General features: G+C 43.0%; 1 protein-coding gene across 2 annotated transcripts in view; it reads right to left on the bottom strand.

The window, feature by feature from the left end:
* GSK3B (glycogen synthase kinase 3 beta) overlaps positions 1-23,707 on the bottom strand; it is a 63,369-nt gene that overhangs the window by 31,631 nt on the left and 8,031 nt on the right. For both annotated transcript variants that reach the window (XM_083481875.1, XM_083481876.1), the window contains exons 2-4: positions 9,626-9,819; positions 4,756-4,839; positions 3,004-3,114 (exon numbers count right to left, since the gene is read on the bottom strand). In XM_083481875.1, the coding sequence (XP_083338001.1) occupies positions 3,004-3,114; positions 4,756-4,839; positions 9,626-9,819 (389 nt within the window). The remainder of the gene's footprint in view (positions 1-3,003; positions 3,115-4,755; positions 4,840-9,625; positions 9,820-23,707) is intronic.

Raw genomic sequence — 23,707 nt, 5'->3', positions numbered from 1 at the left:
TCTCAATCGCTGGCAGAATCCGTCAGTGGGCGTTTCTTAAACTTCTTCCAGCAAAGCAGCTCTTTGACGCCCAGTCTCCTCCTACTCTCCCTGCACGGAAGCCTTCTGCGCAAGGAGGGCGTAGGCAACGGAGGACCCGTGCTCTCCTCACTGGTCCCCGGCAAGGAGTCATGGGACCGCCTCTCTGATTCCCCCATCTGCCCCCCTTCTCCACTGGAGCTACGCTGATTCCCTTCCCCAGAAGATGGGCTGCCTCTCCCAATCCCGGGACGCTCTCTGGGATCCCTCTGGAGCTTGCTCTCTCCCTCCGGCACTGACGGCAGTTCCCTGACACAGCCATACCTGTTAAACAGCTAATGCCACTGGATGATGGGCAGGATTCAATTCTGCTGAGTGCTGCTTTGCCAGCATGTTCCCTGTGGGCAAAATGTTGGCAAAGAAGAGCCTTTCCCCCAAACCCGTGAGTCAACCTGACTAACAGGTGGGTGGTACCAAACATCTGTCACAGTTAGCTGGGGGAAGATAACTATCTGGCCTGCTGAGCCAAAAGGGTTCCCCATGCCTCTTCTGGGCCTCACTGACAAAGCAAAAACTATCATCACATATTGTCTTGTCAAATCTTGTGCTGAAGTCTTGCCTGTGGGTTTCCCACAAGCCTCTGGCTGGCCACTATGAGAACAGGATACTGGACTGGATGAGCCCTTGGCCTGATCCAGCAGACTCTTCTTGTATCACCAAGTCCAGATGGCATCTACCTGAGAGCATTTAAACTCAAATGTGGAATCGCTTATCTGACATTATCTGACATTTAGAAGACATCTGAAGGGAAGTTTTTAACGTGTGACATTTTAATGTATTTTTTCTCTTTGTTGGAAGCCGCCCAGAGTGGCTGGGGAAACCCAGCCAGATGGCGTATCATCATCATCATCATCTTGCTTTACCTTTTTTTATTAACATAAAACAAACAAGAGGTGGGTCCTTCTGCATTATCATTACATTACACCACATTTCTAATATAACAGCTTTGTTTTATTACTGGAATGGCTCATAAGAAGGGGACAATAGAACAGAGTGTGTTACAGTAAAAAGATCTATGGATTTTGCTGGTTTTTAATCTAACTCTTTCTATACATAATCCACACCCTTTAAACACACTGAGGATTGGGAGGGCAGGGGGGCAGCAGTGTCTTTCTCCAGTTTGTTCACCTCTATTAGACTACTTACTAAATTTGAAGAAATTTTATTACATCTGGGTCATTGGGGCAGAGGACTGGAATCTGCTCTTTATAAGGAACTGCCCAGGGAAAAGGTGAAGGCTATGAAGCCTCAGTCATAGCAGACAGGAAGGCCACAGTGAGGAGTATGCAATATTATTATTACTATTATTATTATTATTATTATTATTATTATTATTATTATTATTATTATTAATCAATCCAGCTTCTGAACTAAGAACAGTGTACTGTAAGAGTTACAGGCAACAGTAACGCTAATGGTGTGCTATTAAAAACGCAAGTGCTAAAGATATTTCAATTAATTTATTGTCCAAACACAGGCCAGGACATGTCAAGCAGAAGCTATTCATTAGAACAGAATCAGCAAAGCTATTCCTGCTCAATATCTAAAACAGTCCTTGTCGTTTTTGTTTTTTTTATCAGTACTTCCACAATATTGCAAGAATCAGCCTTTCTAGTTTTTTGGCACTTTGCTATATAAGCTGGAAACCCATTGGAGATGGCAAATGGAAGCCATTTTGGCATGTGGGTTGCATACCTATATAAGTAATAAAATTGAAAGAATGTCATCATGCTGCAGTTCATGGGGCCACCACTGGGTAGTGCTGCAAACTACAGCATGTTGACCAACTAGGCCAGTGGTGTCGAAGCTTTTTTCAAAGAGGGCCAGATTTGATGAAGTGAAGGGCCGTGAAGGCCGACCGAAGGGCCGACCAAAGTTGTTAACCTTCTTTATTATTTTACCCCAGGAAAAACTGCCACAGGGGCCGGATTAAACCGACTGACTGGACGAATTAGGCCCCTGAAACTGACTTTGGACATGCCTGAGCTAGACTCTCAAAGCTACTGGGCCATCACAGCAGCTCAGGGGTAGAGGAGGAGGAAGATAGAGGCAGGACATTCCTGGCCCAGGCCAATGAGTGTATCGGCATGCCAGACAAGCAGACTGGCTAAGGCAGCCTTCAGCTTCACAACTGCAGCAGACTGAGATGGAAAAGGAAGAGCAGTCCTGCACCGCTCCTTTCAGATTGGAGCTTGAAAGAATCAGTGTTGGGCTTAATTTTCCAACCTTCCCATACACCCTTTGTTGCTGCCACCGCTTGCAAAATTAAGGGGAACAAAGGAGATAAATTCTCCTCTTCCCTCCCCAACATGGCTGCCGCCACCACAGCTGTTGCTGTGCTAAAGAGAAGTTTGTATTTTAAAATGCAGCGGGGGGGGGGCTACATAAAAGTTTGGTAAGGTGTATAGGAAGGGGGAAAGGAGTTGGCAGGTGGGAGATGGGCTGGAAAGCAGGGGTAGTAACCCCTAGCAACCTCACAGAATCACAGAATTGTAGAGTTGGAAAGGACCAGAAGGGTCATCTAGCCCAACCGCCTGCATAAATAAAAACATATAAGTATCATCTGTACACTTCCCTCACCATGTGCAATACCCTTGAAAAAGGTATTCCATGAAATCTCATGTAGATATGACAGCATGTCTAAATCAACCCTCACTTAGACAAGCCTACACTTCAAGAACAGGGCAGTCGTATGGCACATCTGAGCTTCCCCTTTGCAGTAGCAGCACGCTCCCCAACCAAGTGTCTCCATTGCCAAGGAGCTCTCTAGAGCAACAATGTGCAAGAGGCTGCCATTAGGAAGAAACCAAAGGGCCCTTCTCCAGAGCATTTTCTACCAGCAAACATCTAAACCTGGTTGCTGCCCTATGTCTGATGTAACGACCAAGCAACCCACCATCTAGGTTATCATTTCATTTTACCTACCTTCACAAATATCATCGGGAGTGTCTGCTTGGCCCGACTATAATGCCTGGCAACTCTGTATACTGTTTCAGGAACATAGTCCAGAACCAAATTAAGGTATACCTCATCTTTCTGGAAATGGGAAAAAGACAGGGATGAAAGAAGAAAGGTTATATGAAACCAGAAGTATGGTATTTTTTATGGCGCTTTTTACAGGAGGGATACCATATTTTTTTTAACACAATCTTGTTTACACCCATAGACCATATACCAGTAAATGCATTAACTTTTGTAGCACAAGACAACCATGTCTGTAAATGCCATATCGTGCGGATTACGGTACATTTTTTCAGTGCAAATGAGGCCAGGCAAGTAACAGGATTACTTTGACTCATATTTCAACCCCTTGAAAAAGGTATTCATCTGTTTAAAAGGAATTGTATTTAAAACATATGCAAGTATATGGTGACATGGTATCTTCAAGTACTAGTAACAGATTGAAGGGCAGGCTTTCTGGACGATGTGTTTATGAGAACTAGGTACCATGAAGCATGGCATGGGAAGACTGGAAAGAAGAAACCAATAAATTTAGAAACTGCAAAATGTATCCTAAATGAGGCATGTGGTTATAACAGTTCCTTCCCAATGAGTGCCATTTGCAATTACATTTTGCACATTTGAGATTTTACAGGGTACAGTTAAAATACTGCCTCTGTAGGCATATGCGTTCCAAATGATCAGCATGTAGTAGCAGGTGGCAGGGTGGGGCACTGGTGTTCCAGCCTCCGATGCCACTGTTGCATACTGGGAGGGCGAGAGGGAGGGGACAGGCAGCGGCAAAGATGGCGTGGAGCAAAAGCACTGGCAGAAGTGGTGGGTTGCCTTTGCTGGACGTGTCTTGCTCCCACCCACCCACCCACCGCGTCCCAGTATGCAGCAATGATGTGGGCAACCAAAGATCCGATGAGCAACCTGCTACATGCTACAGCTCTTGACCAGTCTCTCTAACCAATTATTCATCTGATTTAGCTTCTCTCTCTCTATCTTTCTCTTAGTAAAGGTAATGGGACCCCTGACCATTAGGTCCAGTCGTGGCCGAATCTGGGGTTGCGGCGCTCATCTCGCTTTATTGGCCGAGGGAGCCGGCGTACAGCTTCCGGGTCATGTGGCCAGCATGACTAAGCCGCTTCTGGCGAACCAGAGCAGCACCGGAAATGGTTTACCTTCCCGCCGGAGCGGTACCTATTTATCTACTTGCACGTTGACATGCTTTCGAACTGCTAGGTTGGCAGGAGCAGGGACCGAGCAACGGGAGCTCACCCCGTCGCAGAGATTCAAACCGCCGACCTTCTGATCGGCAAGTCCTAGGCTCTGTGGTTTAATCCACAGCACCACCCGCGTCCCCATCTTTCTCTTACTTTCTTTATAAAACATTCTACTAATGTGGTCTCCCAGTCTCCCTGTCCAGAAGAGGGTGCTGGTGATGCCAGCTCAACTGAGCTCCACAGCCAAAAGCTAGCAAGTTCTCATGCACCCCATTTTCCCCCCTGTAAAGTTCTCATTCAATTACTCCTCCTTGCCACTGTTTCTTCACTCATCCACCTTCTGACTTTGAGGGCTACTTTTGTAGGATGGTGGCAAGAATGAGGAGGAGGAGGAGGAGGAGGATGCACAACTGCCTGAAGTTTGCCAGCAACTGCTGATTCCACTACTCAGCTACTACCATCTCACAAACCCAAATGATTTGCTACCTGCACACCTCTCAAAACGTACCTTCTCTCCACTGGAGTAAAAGAAATAGCGCAATCTGACAATGTTACAATGATCGAGCTTTCTCATGATTTGAAGCTCTCGATTCTGAAAGAGAGAATAATATTTGGCAGGTATTACAAAGGCACACAACCTATTATTAATCTTTGCATTAATTTATTTATGTACTGCTCAATTGTCAAAATGGCTTCTAAATGGTTTGCAAGTATACAGCCTAATATAAAAATATATTAATATTAACAGTAATATAATTTTATCAAAACATTCAGAATGATACATTTTAAGACAATTAAAATAGTGTAACAGTTACAACAGAAATTACAACAAATAGATCAAGCTAGGAATTGAGGGTAATGCCTCTCTAAACAGGTGGGTCTTCACGAGTCAGCAGTATGCCAGTGAAGCTCCTCATATTCCAGCAGGGAGATTAATTTCATACATAAGAGTTTAAACTCATTTGTTTTGTTATAAATTACCTCTCATTACAAAATCAATAATTTATTTACAATATTTATATACTTCCCAATAACCAAGTTTTTATGGACAGTTTACTGTAAAAACTGAAAACTTTAAGATGTAAAATATAAACATGAAAAATGAGACAGACCCAAACAGAATATTACATTAGTGCAAAGAATTTTAGACACACTAAAATAATTAAGACTAAATGGTCTGGGGAACTAAAATGGTATTTCTCTGGCACTGAACAGACCCCCCAAGTAAGTGTCAAGTGATCGTATCTGATGAAGGCATTCCACAACTGGGGTGTGACTACTAAAAAGGAATTCTTTCTAGTAACTGCCCACTGCACTCCATTTGTCAAACTACGTTAGTATGTGGAAGGCATGAGGACAGGATTCAAGAACATTTCAGCATAGCTAACCTGTATTTTGCTTTTCAGAAAGCTTATGGATCTTAGACAGTGTGACACACCATTGTGCATAATTCATGGTAATTTTGCACTTTAATTCACCACACAAGTAAGGCTACACCTGAAACTAGCATTGACTCTGGGACAGTAAAACTCAGTCTATAGTCTCTGTCATTGTCTAGTTCAGGGCTCTACCACTGAGAGCACATTTGAAAATCTAAGGAAAGTTCACAACAGTCAAGCACCAATTTTACAGAAAAGACTGGTGTACTCAGGGACCCCCACCGCCATCACAGGAAAAAATACAACAGGCCAAACACACAGAACAAGCAAACAACCCCAACCAAAACACACAAATAAAATTTAAAAACTGAACGGGCACAAGGCTTTGGTGGGCACCATGATACAGTGGTGCCTCGCAAGACGAAAAGAATCCGTTCTGTGATTCTCTTCGTCTAGCGGTTGAAGGATTAGCGGATTAGCGCTATTAGCGGCTTTTAGCGGCTTATCTGCTGATCGGATCAACTGATAAGCGGCTTAGCGGCTTAGAAAAAGGGAGGGGAAAGGGGGGGGAAACCAGCAGGAACTCGCAAGACATTGTCGTCTTGCGAAGCAAGCCCATAGGAGATTTGTTTTGCGAAGCACCAGCCCATAGGGCACACTTAGTTTTTTGGGGGGGAAATAAAGAGAAAAAAATTATTTTTCCCCCCCCGGCGCGGGGCTGGGGCGGGGGAAGCCCGAAGTTCCCCCGACCCCAGCCCCCAGAACAGGCTGCTATTCGCAAGCCTAGGGAGCCCGGTGGGAAGTCATGCAGCTCTCCCACGGCTTGTGGAGAGCTGCGTGAAGCTCGAAGCCTGCAGGCAGCTCTCCCACGGCTTGCGGAGAGCTGCGCGAAGCTCTCCACAAGCCGTGGGAGAGCTGCGCGACTTCGCGCCGGGCTCCCATGGCTTGTGGATAGATTCCTGAAGCCTGGAGAACGAGAGGGGTTGGTGCGCACCGATGCCTCTCGCTCTCCAGGCTTCAGTGAAAGCCTTCATTCGCCCCATAGGATGCACACACATTTCCCCTTCATTTTTGGAGGGGGAAAAGTGCGTCCTATAGGGCGAAAAATACAGTACTTGTTTTTCAGGCTGTTTCTCTGCACCAGCTCATCCTTCAATTTCAGAGACCTATTACTCTCTCTCAGCCCATTTAAACTAGTTATAGCTAATTAACATTTCAGATGGTTAAAAAAGAAGTAACTTCACAAAGCCCACTTCCAGGAACAACCTGGACCTGAGCAAAAGTATCAATCAGAAGAACATTCCACACTACCTCCATTTCTATAAAATATTCATATGTGTTTGGTAGACAATCAAATGGACACAACTAGGTCAATTCCAACTAAAGCAAGCTGGTTCCTCAATATCTTCTTGGTACTCCATGCAACAACACATTTACTTGAGTCTGCATGTACGCTGGTCATCAGATGAAACTTTCGGAACCCATAGTAGAGAGCCAGAATAGTACAATAGCTATTAGAATGTTCATTTGGGCCTCAGGAGAACCTAGGTTCAAATCCCTGCTTAACTATGAAGGTAGCTCAGTAGCCTTGAACAAGTCATTATCGTGCAGATTAGCCTACTTCATATGGCTGTACAAGGATAAAATGAGAATAATTCCATGTATCCCACTTCCCTGATCTCTTTCAACAAATAATTTTCAAATCCACTTCAGGGCCAAATTACACGTAACATTAATTGCATCTTTCTATCTAGCCTACAGGATTGGTTTTTTAAATACAAACTTCAAAGCCAAGGAAGGCTGATAATTAACAGGATCAGAGCAGAAACCAATAAGGGATTTCCTCCTCTGTTGCAGTTCCAAAGAAAACATCTCTCCTGAACCCTGTACCGTATTTTTCACTCCATAAGACACACCTGACCATAAGACGCACCTAGTTTTTAGAGGAGGAAAACAAGAAAAAAAATATTCTGAGTGAAAAGTGGATGTATGATTTTTGTGGTTCATGCTGTGGCCGCAGACATGATATGTGATCTGATGGTGAATTTGGGGTAACCCAATGCAAAAATCCTGAAGATCCATGTGGATCCGTGCTTTGTAACCACATTTTTGCGCCACTGCGGCCCCATGAAACAGTGGATGCATTTTTATTTTATTTTTTTGGTGCAGGCTGTAGCCATGGACATGCTATGTGATCTGATAGTGAATTTGGGGTGACCCAATGCAAAAATCCTGAGGATCCACAAGCTTTTACCTCCACCCTCCCAGGCAGCCTCCTTTATCACTAGCGTCCCTTATCTCCCTTCTGATGGCTTGCCGATCAGCTGCTCAGTGGCTTCGTTTCAACAACCCCTTCCCTTAGCATCTCTTCCTTAGCTGGAGCACTTTTTTACTCCTCCTTTTCTTCTAATTTCTCTCCTCATTGCTTGTTTTAGTATTCCTGTCTCCTCTCCTTGCAAGTTCAAGGTCTTTACCTCCCCCCCCCCCGGCAGCCTCCTTTACCCACAGCCTTATCTCCCTCCCGATTGCTTGTCGATCAGCTGATCAGCAGCTTCCTTTCAACACCGCCTTCCCTCTTTCAAAAAAAAAAAGCACGATCTGCTTTTCGCCCCTGGGCAATGCGGCTCCAGGGAACACGCATTCGCTCCATAAGACGCACAGACATTTCCCCTTACTTTTTAGGAGGAAAAAAGTGTGTCTTATGGAGCGAAAAATATGGTATTTGCTTTGGAGGTTGTTGGGTCAAGCAAGGAGAGGAGGCGGACCTCAAAACCCTCCACAATAAAACCCTACACCACCCCACAATAAAATACAAAACAGTCTTTTCTAGCTTGGAGTTAATTTTAATTTTGATTGCTCATATTACATCGCAGAGCCTGATTCCCTCCCACTGAATCTTTGTGTCCCTCCTTTACTTCAGGAAGTGACCAAGACTCTTCCAGATCCCGCACACCAATGAAGATTATTTTCTAATAAGTGAAGGGTTAAGGAAATAGTGAATCCCAAACTTTGGTCTCCTGTTTGTAGGTGTATGAGTTGTCCAGGTCCTTACTTCTGTCACTCAGGGTGCCTGGGGAAAGCACTGAGTTGTAAGCTAAAGCCCAGGTTCCCTTTGTCCCTTCGCGCTCTTTTGGCCAGTTAATAGCTGGTTCTGATCCATTTCTAAGGACCAGGTGAGCTATAAGGGGTCAGGAACTTTGACTGAAACCACCACCTTTTTCTTGCCCCTTCCCTGTGCAGCAGTATCACCAGAAATTTAAATGCCTCCATGTTGCTTCACTCTGCCTCATAGGGTTCATCCCTGTTATTGACTTGGATGGAGGCTGATCTGCTCAGCAGAGGTGTACTGCTCAGCAGTCGAGTGACTCAGCCAGATCCTCATCTATCCCTGGGAAGCAGTGACAGGGGTAAATCTCCCACTGGCTCAATGTATTATTACTTGGTAGTTGGTCTGAAGGCTGGTATAAGGAACTGGCATAGTTAGGGAGCTGTTGAGTCCTTTGGCCACTGCTGATCAGAGATGCTTGAGCAATCTCCAGTTTCTCGATGGGAGAAGTGTCTGGTGGCAACAGATAAAAAGACTGGGCACAAAAGAATCACATTCTGCTGGTTCCTCCAGACACCCTCCCAGCAAGAAATAGACTGCCCCAGGGGAAATCTCCAACTACCCATGGGTGAACATGCCTAAAGGAAGCAGTGCAACCTTAATATATCTGAATAATTTGAAGTTTTAAAAATGAAATGACTAAGAAAGTAGTTTTCTTTCCACCTGATTATTGAGATGTCATCACATCACTACAAGGTCAAAAGAAATGCATTACAGTTCAAAGGCAGAATTTCCAGCTTCCTTCCTATATATCCTGCACAAAAATACAATCATAAGACTACAGTGTCAATGCTCACAATATACTCCCTAGGGAAACATCATTCATCAAGGACTGACTCATAAGAACAGAATAAACAGTATCATGAATGTTCTTGACTTTTCTTACTTCTTACCTTAAACCTCTTGTCTTGCAGAACTTTCTTAATGGCAACCAGTTCTCCTGAATCACAGAGTTTGGCTTGATACACAACACCAAAAGATCCATTTCCAATCACTTTGGTGTCTGTGTAACTAACTTCTTGAGGCCTGTCTGGACCCTGTCCAGGAGTTGCTACCACTGTGGTCACTTTGCTGCCATCTTTGTCTCCTGGAATATACAAAAAGGGAGACAGTTAATATGGAAAAATCTATTACAAAAGAAAATATCACACAAGGTATATGTCCATATAGAAAACTGTGTTATGAGAGATAGCTTTTTAATAGGCATTTCCTTATAAAAAAGAGTATTCCCAACTACTTATTTGTTCCACTATATATATATTTTATTTCTGCAGTTTCCTATTTTCATAAGATGGAGAAATATAAGCTGACATATTTATTATTGCTTATACTGTTCCAATGAATATGGATCTACTGATTTTACTGAAACTACTGCAATAAAGCTTGAGTATCTGGCTAAAACCTGTAAAGTGCTGTTCAGGTGAGACTGCCAGTGAACTTCCTGATAAAAAAAGGACATTGCTGTGCAAAGTCAGAGATCTGGGACACATGATGCCCACTGTAACACATTTCTACTTTTCTGCAGATAAAAGCATTCCTATCCAGTTCTCCTTTTAGCTTCTTCTCTCTGAAGACTTTGAAGATTTGGCATTCAGGTTATCAGTAGCATCAGGGTTAAGAACACAAAAAGATAAAAGTTCTTACATTATACTTGGCAGAATATCAGTAAGATTTGGGCTGCCTTATTGTTTTTCAGTGTTAGTTACAATAGAGTATATTGGTCAACTATGAAAATAACCTGAACTCAACTGGGTTGCTTCTTTGAGAAACGTATTCTTCTAAATATGCAAAGCACTGAAAAATACTATAATAAAATCAATACTGAAAGGTTAACATTGCAGAAGCACTCAAACAGAAACTCTGTGCTGGAAAGAACTGATCCTTTTTTTGTTTTCAGTTTTACAATTACACCATTTTCCATTCTTATACAGTAGTTCTTTTCGACTTCCCACTCAGCATTCCATGACAGTTCTTTTTAATTCTTGCTCAGCTGCATATGCATCAATTATTTCATCTTATTTTCCACACTTTAGTATCTTTTATATTGTCTCCTGTTGGTCACAAAGTATCCCCTACCTGGAATTTATATTTGAGGACATTTTTTTGTAAATATTCCCCTAGATATTCTCACTCACTCCTCGTCTTTTTGTCATCTTGATTTCTTATTTTGGATGTCATACTGGGAAGCTCTGCATATTCAGTTAATTTATTTAGCCATTGCTCTTTCCCTGGGGTCTCTCTTTGTTTCCAATATCTGGCATATACTATCGTCACAGCTGTTGCTGCATATAGAAATAGGCTGTGAGCTTTCTTTGGTAACTCATTCCCAAGTATGCCTAGAAGGAGTGCTTCCGGTTTCTTGGGAAATGGGAATTTAAATATATTTTTAACTCGTTGTACACCATCTCCCAAAATTCCTTTGCTCATTTACATTTCCACCATAAATGAATAAATGTACCCTCTACTTCTAGACATTTCCAGCATAGTTTTGAGCTTCTTTTATACATTTTAGTCAGTTTGATTGGTGTCAGTACCATCTATATTGCGTTTTTTTAGCATATTTTCTTTTATATGATCATGCAGAGTTCATTATTTAATTCCATATTTTTCCCCACTCAGCAATTTCAATAAAATGCCTAATATCAATAGCCCATTTTGTTCTTGCCTCCTTTATAAGTTCATCTTTAGTCTCCCATTCTAGCAATAGTTTATATATTTTCGAGATTTTTTTTGTTAGACCCTAAAATCGCTTTTTCAAATTCTGATTCTTCTTGTACAAATCCTGTTTATCTTTTTTAAACATTTGCTTTGTTTGGAAGTATTGAAACCAGTCAAGTATCCAATTTTGACACCTCCTCCCTATCTCTTAGTTTTATGTTGCCATTTTATATTCAAGGAGGTCTTTGTTCTTTTCTCAGATCCTATCCATATTTATCCTTTTTACTGCAACCGCTTTCACCAACCAGGAGTGTTACTTTCTAAAATATATTTATGCCTCATCCAGACCTTAGACAGACACCTGATTTAAAAATCCCTTGTGTACCCTAGTTTTCTTATACCAGAGATAGACACATGCCACCCATAGATCAGATCAGCACCTTCTAAATCCAGTATATTTACACCCTTCAATTTGATCCACTCTTTCATCCATCTTAAACAGATTGCTTCATAATCTAATTTCAAATCTGGGAAAGCAAACCCACCTCATGTTTTTCATCTGTTAGTATTTTATATTTAATCTTTGTTTTTTTCTTTTGCCATAGAAAGTTTAGTCTGTCTTTTTTCCATTGTGTAAAGCAATTGGAGTTAGATATTACCGGTAATGATTGAAATAAAAATATCATTTTGGGGAGAACATTCATTTTAATTACAGATATTCTACCCAAAAATGACAGATTCATTTGCTCCCATTTTTTAAAGTCGTTTTTAATTTCGGTCCACACACTTTTATAGTTATCTTGAAATAAGTTCAGATTTTTAGATGCAATCCAAACTCCTAAGTATTTAATTTTCTTTTCCTCTTTATTTCCTAAGTCATTTCCCAATTCTCTCTTTATCTGGTTATTTATTATCTTTATTAATACAGTATAAAGCTAAGGTTCACTAGAAATGAAATTCATCCACCTGGTAAATAAGGGATATCCATGTTAATTGTGTTTTTATTTTTATAGACTTGTTATAATTTCTATTAGATCAAAAGTCTGGAATGTATTACTGATGTCTCTGGCCACTTTTTTATGTCTCTTGACCTGTTTTCTAAGATAACCTTGTTCTATGCTTGATTTTGTATTAAAAAATCTACATTTTAAAAAGCAGACAAAGATGGTGGACACGTTGCCACCTAATAAAGCATAAAATCAACAATATGCATACGGTATACGTACAAAATATCCATTCCTCATACATTCAAATAAAAATGTTTATAATTCACTAATCACTCATCTCCAGCCCTGCTCCGTCCAGACCCGCCGGTCCTGGAAACAAGGAGAAACTGTATTATGAAAGAGTCCTGAGTATCTGTTTCTTAAAAGACACTTAATGCAACATTCAGATCAAGTTTTGACTGAGGAAGGAGCATATTATTGTTTGGTGTGGTGTGAACATAGCAAAAAACTAATCTAGAGTTTCCTTGCTCCCAACTACTCATAACTGATGTGATAGTTTGTCCACAATGGTTACATCCCATACATTGTGATACAACAGTGGCAAGTCCAGGCATTCCATATTTCCATATTCTTCTGTTTTTGAACTATCGATAGGATGCTATTAGAAATGTTGTTGTTGTTGTTTAGTCGTGTCCGACTCTTTCTGACCCCATGGACCAGAGCACGCCAGGCACTCCTGTCGTCCACTGCCTCCCATAGTTTGGTCAGACTCATGTTTGTAGCTTCAAGAACACTGTCCAACCATCTCGTCCTCTGTCATCTCCTTCTCCTTGTGCCCTCCATCTTTCCCAACATCAGGGTCTTTTCCAGGGAGTCTTCTCTTCTCATGAGGTGGCCAAAGTATTGGAGCCTCAGCTTCAGGATCTGTCCTTCCAGGGAGCACTCAGGGCTGATTTCCTTCAGAATGGAGGGGTTGGATCTTCTTGCAGTCCATGGGACTCTCCAGAGTCTCCTCCAGCACCAGAATTCAAAAGCATCAATTCTTCGGCGATCAGCCTTCTTGATGGTCCAGCTCTCACTTCCATACATCACTACTGGGAAAACCATAGCTTTAACTATACGGACCTTTGTTGGCAAGGTGATGTCTCTGCTTTTTAAGACGCTGTTGAGGTTTGCCATCGCTTTTCTCCCAAGGAGCAGGCGTCTTTTAAATTCGCTGCTGCTGTCACCATCTGCAGTGATCATGGAGCCCAAGAAAGTAAAATCTCTCACTGCCTCCATTTCTTCCCCTTCTATTTGCCAGGAGGTGATGGGCCCAGTGGCCATGATCTTCGTTTTTTTGATGTTGAGCTTCAGACCATATTTTGCGCTCTTCTCTTTCACCCTCATTAAAAGGTTCTTTAATTCCTCCTCACTTTCTGCCATTAGAAATATTAGTAACTCTTTTAATGTCTGAATTACTATGCTCATATATACTTAATAGACATAATTGAGGGGTAAGCTCCATGGTTTATTTCAATATCTGAACTATTTCCTGAGAAACCTCAAACAGAAAGCATGCCACTAACAAGCATTCCTAATCCTACCACAGTATGCACCTTTATGACTACAATTTCTCCAACATATTTGAGTTACGCCTACTAAAACCACTGGGGCAAGTAAAGTTGCAGCTGTGTCAAAAGGGATTTGCAGAGAACTTTGAAGCCTCAACTATCAGCTGATTGTCAGTGCTTCAAAGACTCTCTGCAGGCACCAATGATCTGCTGATAGTAGGAGCCTGAAAAGAACCTTGCACAGCTGAAATCCCAACCATCATCTGAGATCAGCTGCACAGAAAGCAGTTTGTATTCAAAGTGCTTCCTCCAATGCTTTGAATACAAACAGCTTCCCCTGGAAAGAAAGAAAAAAATGAGGTTTTTCTTTTCTTTCCAGAGGAAGCTATATGAAGTTTTTTCCACAAAGGCAAAAATGCTCCATTTTAGGAACATTCTCCCCCCCTGCAGATACTTTAAGGCACCTCCTGTCCTGGCTCCACTCATCAAATTCAGAACTTGAGCTTTCACCACAACCAGGTTTTATTCAGGAATTCAGCACAGGGCCCAAACACAGGTCTACAGGTGACAAAATAAGGCACAACAGAGCTTTAAGTTATATGACTAGGTATTGCTAAGCTGCTGATTCAACGAGCAACATACACTCCACACTGTGGCGGCCAGACACTCCTCTGAGTCGGCCAAACATGCAGTGTCAGCTTGCACCACCACTGGCGTCACTGTGGCCTTTGAGATTGAGATGCCAAAAGTAGCTGACTACCTAGGTACCTCTCCTAGGGGGAAGGCTTCTTCCTGAAAGGAAAGGGCTCTCTAGCCAGTTCTCTCGCAGGTACAGAAGCACCCAGAAGACCCACAGATAATTCATTCAAGCCCTCCTGGAGATCCAAATCTCCCCCCACCCAATGCCACTAGGACCTTCCCCTACATCATCCATGTCTTGGTGGCCATAACCATAAACCCCTACCCACTAGAGCTCTCGCCAGATCAGACTCCCCCAAAACCACCCCATTCCTCCTCTGCATCAGACCACCATCTCCAGGAAGTGTCCTAGGGACTCATTACATCTCTCTTTAACCAAGGATGAGCTAACTGACGTTTACAGGGACCCTCTTTGAAAGTGCGCTCCCGGCTGGGCAGTATCTGGTTTTCAACATTGTGATATACCATCTGTTAGGGTTCCAAGGGGTTGCTCGAGAGCAAGCAGGCAAATACCTTCCAGCTCAGCTGTGAAGCCTTGCTTTTGATGCCAAAATAAACTTTATCTGTCCAGAGTGCCACTCTCCCGTGGCTGGCTCATTCACTGGCAGAATCTGTGAGTGGGCAGTCCTTAAACCTTCCCCAGCAAAGTACTTTTTTTGACGCCCAGTCTGCGCCTCCCCTCTCGGCGCGAAAGCTTAGTGCGCAAGGAGGGCGTGGGTCACGGAGGACCTCTCTCCTCCCCGCTTTGCCCAGGCAAGGTGTCCTGGCACTGACTCGCCTCCTCCGAGCCCTGAAGCTCCTCTCCACTGGAGGCGTGGTTACTCTCCTCCGCTGAGGAGGGGCTGCTTCCCACGATCTTTGGGGGCTCTCTGTAATCCACCTGGCTTTTCCTCTCTCCCTCCTGAACCGATGGCAGTTCCCTGACACCATCAGTTAAACATTGTGATATATTGATGTCCAAAATAAGGATGTAGAGGCATTGGCTGACTTCAGGGTTTCTGCTGCATTGTGATTCGCTGCCCCCTGCAGCTGAGTCGGCAGAGTTAACAGGGGCTGCAGGAATCAAGAGATTCAGGGGCTTCATCATTTTTCCCACTGTAATTTTTGCATGGCACACAGACAGACACACACCATGATTCGTGATATATTGCCAGGTCAAAAATTATGAAACAGATATCACGAAATGGACTTCAAACCGGTTTTGGACAATATATCGATATTTCGCCCAGGCCTACAGATGACTGGTGCTGAAAGCACAGCTTCAAAGGGGGTTGCTATAACCACCAAACAACAGATGGACAATTGTACAAAACTCCTTTGAACTTTTAACAGATTATGCAATGATGTCAAGTGATTTACAGGTGGCCTGTGTGTGAAAGGAGAGGTAAGCATCTCACTCACTGGCCAGATCATGTTTCCTAACCTTGCTATAAAACAAAATTTTATTTTTCCTCTTTCATGCACATTGACTACACAGTATCATTGAGATTCTTGGGCTTCCCAAGTATCGCACAGCACACACACCAGAAAAAAGCATCCTGACAATATATTAAAAAGTATCTGTACATAGGTTATCAGCAACCAAGGGTTTTCCAGACTTTTTAGGTATTCTTGGCAGATCCCAAAGCAATTATTTTCAGTTCACAAAAAAGTATTATCAAGATACTTAGCATGTGGACATGCAGGTTTATGTTTATGCAGCACTGTCCAGTAATACGGACAGGCATTCTGCCTAATTAGTAACACAACCACTTTTCAGTAGCTAGGATTATCTACACACATGCCTTCTCAGTCCATTTAAGAAAGACAGTTCTAATAGAACTTGGGACATTATCAAGCTAAAGTTAAGCATGTTTAAGACCTGTTGATTTCAGTGCCAGAGATATATGAGCAGATGCTTAACCCAACATGGTTAATTGGGCACATACTCAGCTCCATGCAGAATTAAGCATCTACATTTTTTAAAATTAGGAAAAGCAGAGGGTCTTGGTGCCAAGGGAGATGTTTATGGATAGTGCAGTTTCTGCTGCCATTGTGGTGGGGACTCCAGGTCTAGTGCATGCTGGTTGCTGGGACACTTACAAAACAACGCATAAGCACCACATTCCTTCCTTCTTGCAGTTGTTATTGTCATATGCCGACAGTGAACTGCTTTTCCTTTGCTTCAAAAGTTGGGAGGCAGAATACTACAGGGCTCAACAAACCTCCCCCACATTTCCATTTCGGAGTTGGAAGGAAGAAGAGGCTCATGATGAACAGAATGTGTTTCTAGCCCTATGATAGCTTCAAAAAAATTACTTTTCCTTACTGAATATGCCTACCAATGGCTACTGATAGCAATAATAGCCCCAAATGGAACCTCAATAGCAGACACCAGACATAAACAGTAGGGGATTGCTATTAACATTAAATCCTGTTTGTGAACTTCTCAAAAGCACCTCACTGGCCACTGTGGGAGAAAAGATGGGCTAGACGGGCTTTGGTCTGAATGAATATTCAGGAGCAATTTGTGTTTTAACTGTGAAGAAATCTTTTCTGCTTTGTAAATTTAAATACATGCCAATCAATGGATCATGGGAATTCCAGAAAGAGGGAAAAAGCAGACCCTAAAATTGTAGGGTCAGCCTATTCCTGCCATTCAGGCCACACTCAAGCAATTTCACTATTCAAAATTAGCCACTTTAGTGAAGGCAGTTGGTTTTGCACTTCCTCAGATTCAAAGCTATATAAATCAGTTATTCTCAGATTATATTTTATGAGACATTCTGACATCTTTTACAGGCTAAATACAAAACAAAATCCCTAAACAAAAGGCAATTCTATATGTGAAGTGAACAGTATAGAATATAAAATGACTATGGCTTCATTCAGACAACCATATCTTAATAATCCACAAGATGAACAAGGCTTTTGCTCTTCAGGCAAACTATAATTAAACCAGGGATATTCTAATTATTAATAATTCTATGCTTGTCTAACTATGGGGAAATGTGGCTACAGCAGTTAGAAATTAGCCAGGTGCCAGGCGGATGTGGATCCACTGGCAGAAGAAGAGGAGTGCGGGGGGAGGGCACGGCCCCCGGCAGCGCGATCCCAGTGGGGTGCCACCCGCGCACTGGGTGCCAAGCCCCTGCGGGCGGTGCGTCACGCCCCCAGGACGTGCCCCAGCCCCGCCCCACCTACTCTCTGCCCCCCCGATGCCGGAGCATGAAGCTCCGCCACTGTGTGCATCTGGCTATCAACCACTTGCGACCAAGTGAATAAGCCTGGTCACCAGGATGGCCCCTGACACCTCCACCATCGGGAGAATTCTATCAGTTATATTTTATCTGCACAATCAGAATGAATTTTAGAAACCAAAAAGTCATATTGAAAATGTCTTGCCCAAAAATGGCAACTAGGCATTCCATTTTTGCAACTGTTACCCGTGTTTAAGGAATCATTTGGCACCTAGCATATGTATTTGAGTTTCTCAAGTCTGGGCTACAATTGAGGAACAAGTCAAAACCTTAAAACAAATTTCAAACCACAGTTTGCTTATAGTCCACTTGATTTGGGGGGGGGACCCCAGGATCTTTGCTTGTCTTGAAGCTGGCAATCATAGTTTTCCAGTTCAAAAAAATGGGAAACTATGACTAGGCACTACTGCATAGCATTCCAGTATACCACAAAGGGATGAATGAAGAGGTTTGTTGTGTATTCATTTTGTATTTTATGTTATGAACCACTTTGTGATCTTCAGATGAAACAGGGTATTCAAGTTTTAATAATAATAATAATGATGATGATGATGATGATGATGATGTCAGATCTATAAGATCCTGTTGACTGTGGAATGTGGAGTTAACTTTCGGTATAAAGGTAGCATCAGTCCATTATACTACAAGATCTCTATAGATTATACACAATTCTTTTAAGATGGACAAGGTCCCAAGTTCAGACATGAGTCTTGCTGAGGTCACAGAAACCAGGAACAGCACAGAACAATAGGATTCAGAGTAGCACCTCCTTCAGGGGCTTGAACAGTACGTGTTGTAAGACCATCATGACAGTATGTAGATCCCATGTTGGGAACCTATGTTGTATCACAGACTGCTTGGGATGTGAGCTGTGCATAGCCAATGAACATCTAGATAGGAGCGAGGACAATGCTGAAACCTGTCTTTTCAACGTGTTTGGTTTGAGCCCCAATTTGAACCCATCTTGTAGGAACAGTACAATTTCTGGTAGTGGCACTCTGAAAGAGCTTTTGTGTTTCTTCTTGTACCAGCACAAGAAGGTCTCCCAGGTAGAACCACAGGGCTGACTGGTTTGTGGGAGGCACAGACTGCTAGGATTATAGTCCAGCAATCCACCCCTTTCTGAGTCTTTTCCCGGTGGTCTTCCAGGTGGTCAAGTTCAGCCATACTGAGTGGATGTTTGAGCAGCTCCTGATGTGCTGGCAGAGTCTATGGTAGCGCTATGGCCAGACACAATATATCTGGGAACCACAGCTGACTTGGCTAAAATGGCACTGAGGCATTGCAGGTGCCATTAGAATGAATTCTGTCTTCTCCAGCCATATTTTCTTTAGCAAACTTGCAAGTAAGGGGGTCAGATGAAAGGCATCCATCCCTTCCACCATGTGGGATGGGAATCTGGTAAAGTATCTTCTGAGTCGGTGGTTTGAGTCAGATGCGAATAGTTTCACTTCATTTTGTGCCACATTTTCTTGTATATCTGTCTACAGAGGTGCTACAGCCCAGGCATTAGCAGTGGTCTGCTCAGCCAGTCCACCTGAAAGTTCTCTGTCCCCTTGACGTGGCTCATTGTCAGGGAGGAGAGATAGTAAGCCTCCTTTTATTGACAGTGCCCTGAGTAGGATGACATCCAGTTAGAAGTACAGATGAATCCCTTCCTTACATATTGTATCATGAGCGACCATGATTGTCATGAATATTCTTGATGCTGATGTCAGGCCAAACAGTAAACCGGGTTCGTGTCTCCGCTCCTCCACATGCAGCTGCTGGGTGACCTTGGGCCAGTCACACTTCTCTGAAGTCTCTCAGCCCCACTCACCTCACAGAGTGTTTGTTGTGGGGGAGGAGGGGAAAGGAGATTGTTAGCCGCTTTGAGACTCCCGAAGGGGAGTGAAAGGCGGGATATCAAATCCAAACTCTTCTTCTTCTTCTTCTTCTAAAACACATGTGATCACTGCCACACGAGTACTTTATAGTTTCTTGATCTTTCATTATAATCAACACGACTGGACTGAACTGAACTGCTTTATCAACCCACTCATATATTTGTAGCGTGCCAGCACACTGGGGGAAAAACTGAAAAGGATGAGCCAATATAATACAAAAAAGGGTCCAGATTTGCAGACCCCTGGATGGAATCTATGGTAGTTTCAAATGCTTCTTCTTGATGCTACCACTGACATAACTGGCAGAAATATACCGTAAGTAGTCTCTTCCCTGCAGTTTGAAATTAGAAGTGTTCTCCACATTTTCTCTGCCTAAGCCCTCTTAGTGATGAGTTCCCTTGATCCAACACATACTGTAGCATTTTAAAAAAGAAACTTTTGCAACAATATCCCCAGAAGGAAGGGCAATCCTGTTGCTTTCCAGTACTGAACACAAGGTTCCTACCTCAGGTGGTCAAGATAGTGGCAGTCACCAGATATTCATCTCCACACCTTATCAGATTTTTTTTTAGTCAAAACTGTCACTTTCTCCTTTTCCCATCAGCAAACATCTCACTGCTCCAAAGGTCGATACCAAATGCTCTCCATCGTTGGAAACAGACAGTGTCATAACGCTTGGAATACCATATACTGCCTCGGCTCAAAAAAGGCTATTGCGAAGTTGGGAAAGTTCAGCAAAAGGCAATTGAAATTATCAAGGAGCTGGGGAAAAATTCCTGTGAGGTAACATTACATTTGGAGGAGTTCTAGCTGGGGGGGGGGGATGTAAGTAAATGGGGAGGGGGCATAATAAAAGATGCATAAAACTCTGCAAGGTGTGGAGAAAGAGAAGAGTAAAGAATGTTCTCAATAATACTAGAACTAAGGGTCATTCAATGAAGCTAAATGTGGGAGGACTGAGGGCAGAAAAAAAGAAATACTTCTTCACACAGAGCGTATTATAGAACTCACTAGCGCAACATGCAATGATAGCCACCAAATCAGCCAGCTTTAAAACAGGTTTAGACAAATCCATGGAGAATAAAGCTATCATCAGCGACTACCGTTATGGGAGACTATATGGCTCTGTATACCAATGGCTGGAGTGGAGATTAGGAGTGGAAGAATGCTTGTGCACTCATGTCTTGCCTCCAGGCTTTCCACACACATCTGGTTGGCCACTGCAGGAACAAAACGTTGGACTAAATGGACCTTTGTTCATATGTTCCTTTTTAGACCCCGTGGCTCCAGGCATGAGTGAGTTAACATTCAACTTCCTCCTCCAGGCACACCTCCCATAGGAAATGGGAAAGTGCCCTAGTGACCCTTGCAATCTCTCATTTCATGATTTGGGGGGGGGGGTTGCCTGGCTACAGTAGCTCACCTCAAAAAAGCATCATCAACGGAGGACTGGGAGCATCAATTTTTTAAACAATTGGGTCAAGAACTTTCATTCCTCATTTTGATTCATCAATTAAAGCTGCAGCCCTAATTTTAAAATAAAGGGTGGCATTCAGCATAACACTAAATGCATGCACATAATGAGGTCCACACGTGCAACAAGACTCCGCCCCCAATGAGGCTGCATGTCCCCTAAACCTTTTCTGAGGGTTCCCCCCGCCTTCCAGAGCAAATGGGGGGGGCACAGGGGGCAATAGATGGACGAGAGGAAAGAAGTCCCAGGTGTGCAAGAAAACATCATTCCATGCATGTGACAACTTAGCTGAATATCACCTTTCATTTCCATCAATGAATAACCTTGAAGTCATCAGGAACTGTAAAGGTTTTTGATATAAGCATGTTTATATTGGAAGTATTAATAATTATGTAGCAACCCTGCATAGAGTAATATAAGCAAACAGTGACCTCTTCCAAGCTCAGGAAAATACAATCCAAAATCTTAATAATGAAGGCGAAAATTGTAACAAATAATGAATATAAACAAAAACTGTCCTACGCCTGTGTAAACAGTTGGGAGCTGGATGATGTGACAGTCTGTAGTGATGAAATGGCACTCCATGCAAACTAAATACAAATAAATTATTTGAAAACACAAATTTCATCATAATTTGGGAATACACTGTTTCCCTGGAGACAAATCCCATTTGATAGCTTCTGTTGTAACCATGTTAACTTAATAATCCAAACAGCTATCACATTCTTTCTCGCTTTCTCTCTCTCCTACCCCATATAGGAAGCTGCCTTTCTTCAAGTCAGACCAGCAACCCATCTGCCCAATACTGCCTACTCCAGCTGTGTCCACAGCATCTGGAGGTATCGTGTTGGCTTACAACCATTATCCACGCTCACTGGCCATGGTGGGTGGAGCCAATGGGTTGTAATCCCAAACACCTGGAGGGCCATGTTGGCTTTCCCTGATCTACTTTGTCTGGCAGTGGTTTTTAATGGCCACAGGCAGAATCTTTCCCATCACCTGCTGTCTAATCTTTTTAACCAAAGACACCAAGGACTGAAACGGAGAAGCATGCAGAGTATGCACACTAACACTGAGCATCCCCATTCTTCCTACCCTTACTGTATTGATTTAAAAAATTGTTCTTAACATGATCTCATGCATGTTTGCTCCAAAGTAATTCTTACAGACTTCAGTGGTACTTATGCCCAAGTAAGTGGAGAGAATGGAATATCAAAATTGACTCAACTGCAACTTCCAAGTGCTGTCCGCCCACATGCGCAATGAAGAAGCAAGAGTGAGGCCAGTACTACGCGTTGCACAGCATGTTTTCAAACAACAAAAAGAGGGTACTCTGCTGGAAAGAGTCTACTTTTTCATACCCCAAATACAAAATTAGAGTAAGCAGAGAGATGTCACCATAAAATCAGAACTTTTACAGTCAACTGTTCCAAGGGAAAACCAAGGATGTATTCAACAGCTAAGTCAGCACCCTCAGGGGCATTTCCCCTGCTTTTGTGTTCTCTTTCTGTCAATCTGGCCTTGAGGTAAGGGAGAAACTGAGACTGCCTGGCCAAGGGTTCTCAGGGAAGACAGCAAGAGTTAAAGCGAGCCACCCCTTCCAGAAACAATAATCCCGGAATCTGTTTCTCTCCTGTAACTCAACTGATTTAGAATTAAATAATTCACATCCCTGCCACCACCATTTAAGACAAAAGAAAACTTTCAGGTAGTTGCAGGTGGCAGAAATGAAGAAGCAACTGTCACAAGGAGGTAACAGGAAATATGAGCAGAATTATGGTTGCATGGGCAAATAAAAAGATTTTAGAAGTACAGACAAGTGTGCTGGGTAGCAGGACAAGATGGTAGCCAGTGTATACATTTTAGAAAGTTTCTGTGAGAGACATGACTGATTTTGGAAGTAGAAGGTGAGAAGACCTAGCTGTATCAATGAACGGTCCAAGAGAATATAGGCCGCCTTCTTATGCAGCCTTAGGTGGGAGTTAAGCCCCAAAAACATGGTAGGGCTTTCTTCTAAGTAAACATTCATAAGTTGGCGCTGAAAACAAGAGAGCAACAGTTTGCTTTCTTTGCCTGAAGAAATACAGATCACTCACAGATGGGAGAAACCACTTTTAAGACCTCAAGATGATAAGCACACTTTCAGGGACTGCCTCATTGGTCATCAAGACCATGAACAGACCCTACATGGCTATTTATCTTAATGACTTGAAGGATTTAAGAGTCATGAGGCAATCAAGAGGAAGCAACCAGGCTAGTGAAGACCAGCAGAGATGTGTGCCACTCCTTGAAATGTCTCCTAATGTCTCCTAAATGTCTCTTTGGAGCCAGTGTGGTGTAGTGGTTAAGAGCGGTAGTCACGTAGTCTGGGTAACCGGGTTCGCGTCTTCGCTCCTCCACATGCAGCTGCTGGGTGACCTTGGGCCAGTCACACTTCCTTGAAGTCTCTCAGCCCCACTCACCTCACAGAGTGTTTGTTGTGGGGGAGGAAGGGAAAGGAGATTGTTAGCCGCTTTGAG

This window comes from Podarcis liolepis, assembly GCF_965112155.1.
Source record: "Podarcis liolepis genome assembly, chromosome: 17".
Taxonomy (NCBI): Eukaryota; Metazoa; Chordata; class Lepidosauria; order Squamata; family Lacertidae; genus Podarcis; species Podarcis liolepis.
This window is presented reverse-complemented; position numbering and strand designations above follow the sequence as displayed.